Source organism: Phalaenopsis equestris, unplaced genomic scaffold (assembly GCF_001263595.1).
Source record: "Phalaenopsis equestris unplaced genomic scaffold, ASM126359v1 Scaffold194592, whole genome shotgun sequence".
NCBI classification, from domain to species: Eukaryota; Viridiplantae; Streptophyta; class Magnoliopsida; order Asparagales; family Orchidaceae; genus Phalaenopsis; species Phalaenopsis equestris.
Window position 1 is genome coordinate 1 of NW_018214541.1, and position 1,172 is coordinate 1,172.

The 1,172-nt window shown below is 41.2% G+C and overlaps 1 protein-coding gene across 1 annotated transcript; it reads left to right on the plus strand.

Moving 5' to 3' along the window:
• The first annotated feature begins 387 nt into the window (after positions 1-387).
• Positions 388-977, plus strand: LOC110034918. Its single transcript, XM_020739156.1, has one exon. It carries the CDS (start codon positions 411-413, stop codon positions 789-791), a length of 381 nt encoding a protein of 126 aa, XP_020594815.1. The 5' UTR covers positions 388-410; the 3' UTR covers positions 792-977.
• Positions 978-1,172: the final 195 nt, after the last annotated feature.

Consider the following 1,172-nt stretch of genomic DNA (forward strand, 5'->3'; position numbering starts at 1 on the left):
TTAAGTGGGGCTCACCGAAATACATCATGACCGTAAATCACTGTGATCTTCAATTAGGATCTGACACCGCATGCTTCTCTGCATACGGCGTCCATATACAATAATTTTTACTTTTATTAACCCGTGGATTATTACTATAATCCTTAAAGCATTTATTCCTTTTATTTTATTTTTCCTGCTTCAATTTTTTCAAGATAATAAATACTCCCTTAAAAAAATTCACATATATTACTATTTCAATCCCTAAAAATTATATGCTTGCCACGTGTCAACCGTAGGAGTATACGGATCTCTCCCTCAGATACGTGTCGGTTCATCATATTCTAACGGGTTTATTCTTCCCTGCCGTAAGCACGTGTTAAACCCTTCCATTACAAATGATCCACCACACCTCCTCCCAATAAACAACAATGGATCTCCTCCTCCTCTTCACCGCACCCTCCCCTCCTCTCCTCAGCCCTATCTCACGCTTCCCTCTCCGGCGAACTTTTCCGGCGAAGATCGGGTATAAAGGCAGCACCTTGGCCGCCGCGCCGGCGGTTACGGCAAGACGGAGAATGGTGGTGATGGCCAAATACCGGCCGAAGGAGGAGGAGCACTTGCCGGAAGTGGAGAAAGATGAGAACTTGGAGGCGGAGGAGGAGAGATTGACGCCGGAGGAGTTGGAGAAGATTGCGGCGGCGATGATGGATGGGGAGGATGAAGGGCGTACGCCGTTGGATTATGATCGGAGGGCTAGGATCTTTCATGAGAGTTCTCTAGTCTTCAGGGAAGTTAATAGGGATTATTGAATATTAGGGCTGAGCTGTTTAGATGAAACAGTGCTTTAATGGGGATTAAAGCCGCTAAATTTGTTTTGTTTCTTATATTTCAGAGTAGCGCCGCGCAACTCGTGCGGTGTTTGGTAGCACCTTTGAATTTGATTTATTATGGAGTTTTTGAAATTCAACCAAACATAAAAGTGTGTTTTAATTATCAGTGTTCATGTGAAATTCATGTGCAACTTTTAATAAATTTTGAGTTTTCTTATTCTCATTATTATGATAAGTTATCGATTAATGTAGTACTATTTTATTAGTTTTGAGGACTTCACAAATTTATCTAAGCTTATATTTTGCTATCTACTATATTTCAGGGACATTAGCTTACATGCCACACAAGTTTTGTACATT

What these genes read in the sequence shown, in the direction of transcription:
- LOC110034918 (XM_020739156.1), top strand. Translation starts at nt 411, where the DNA reads ATGGATCTCCTCCTCCTCTTCACCGCACCCTCCCCTCCTCTCCTCAGC.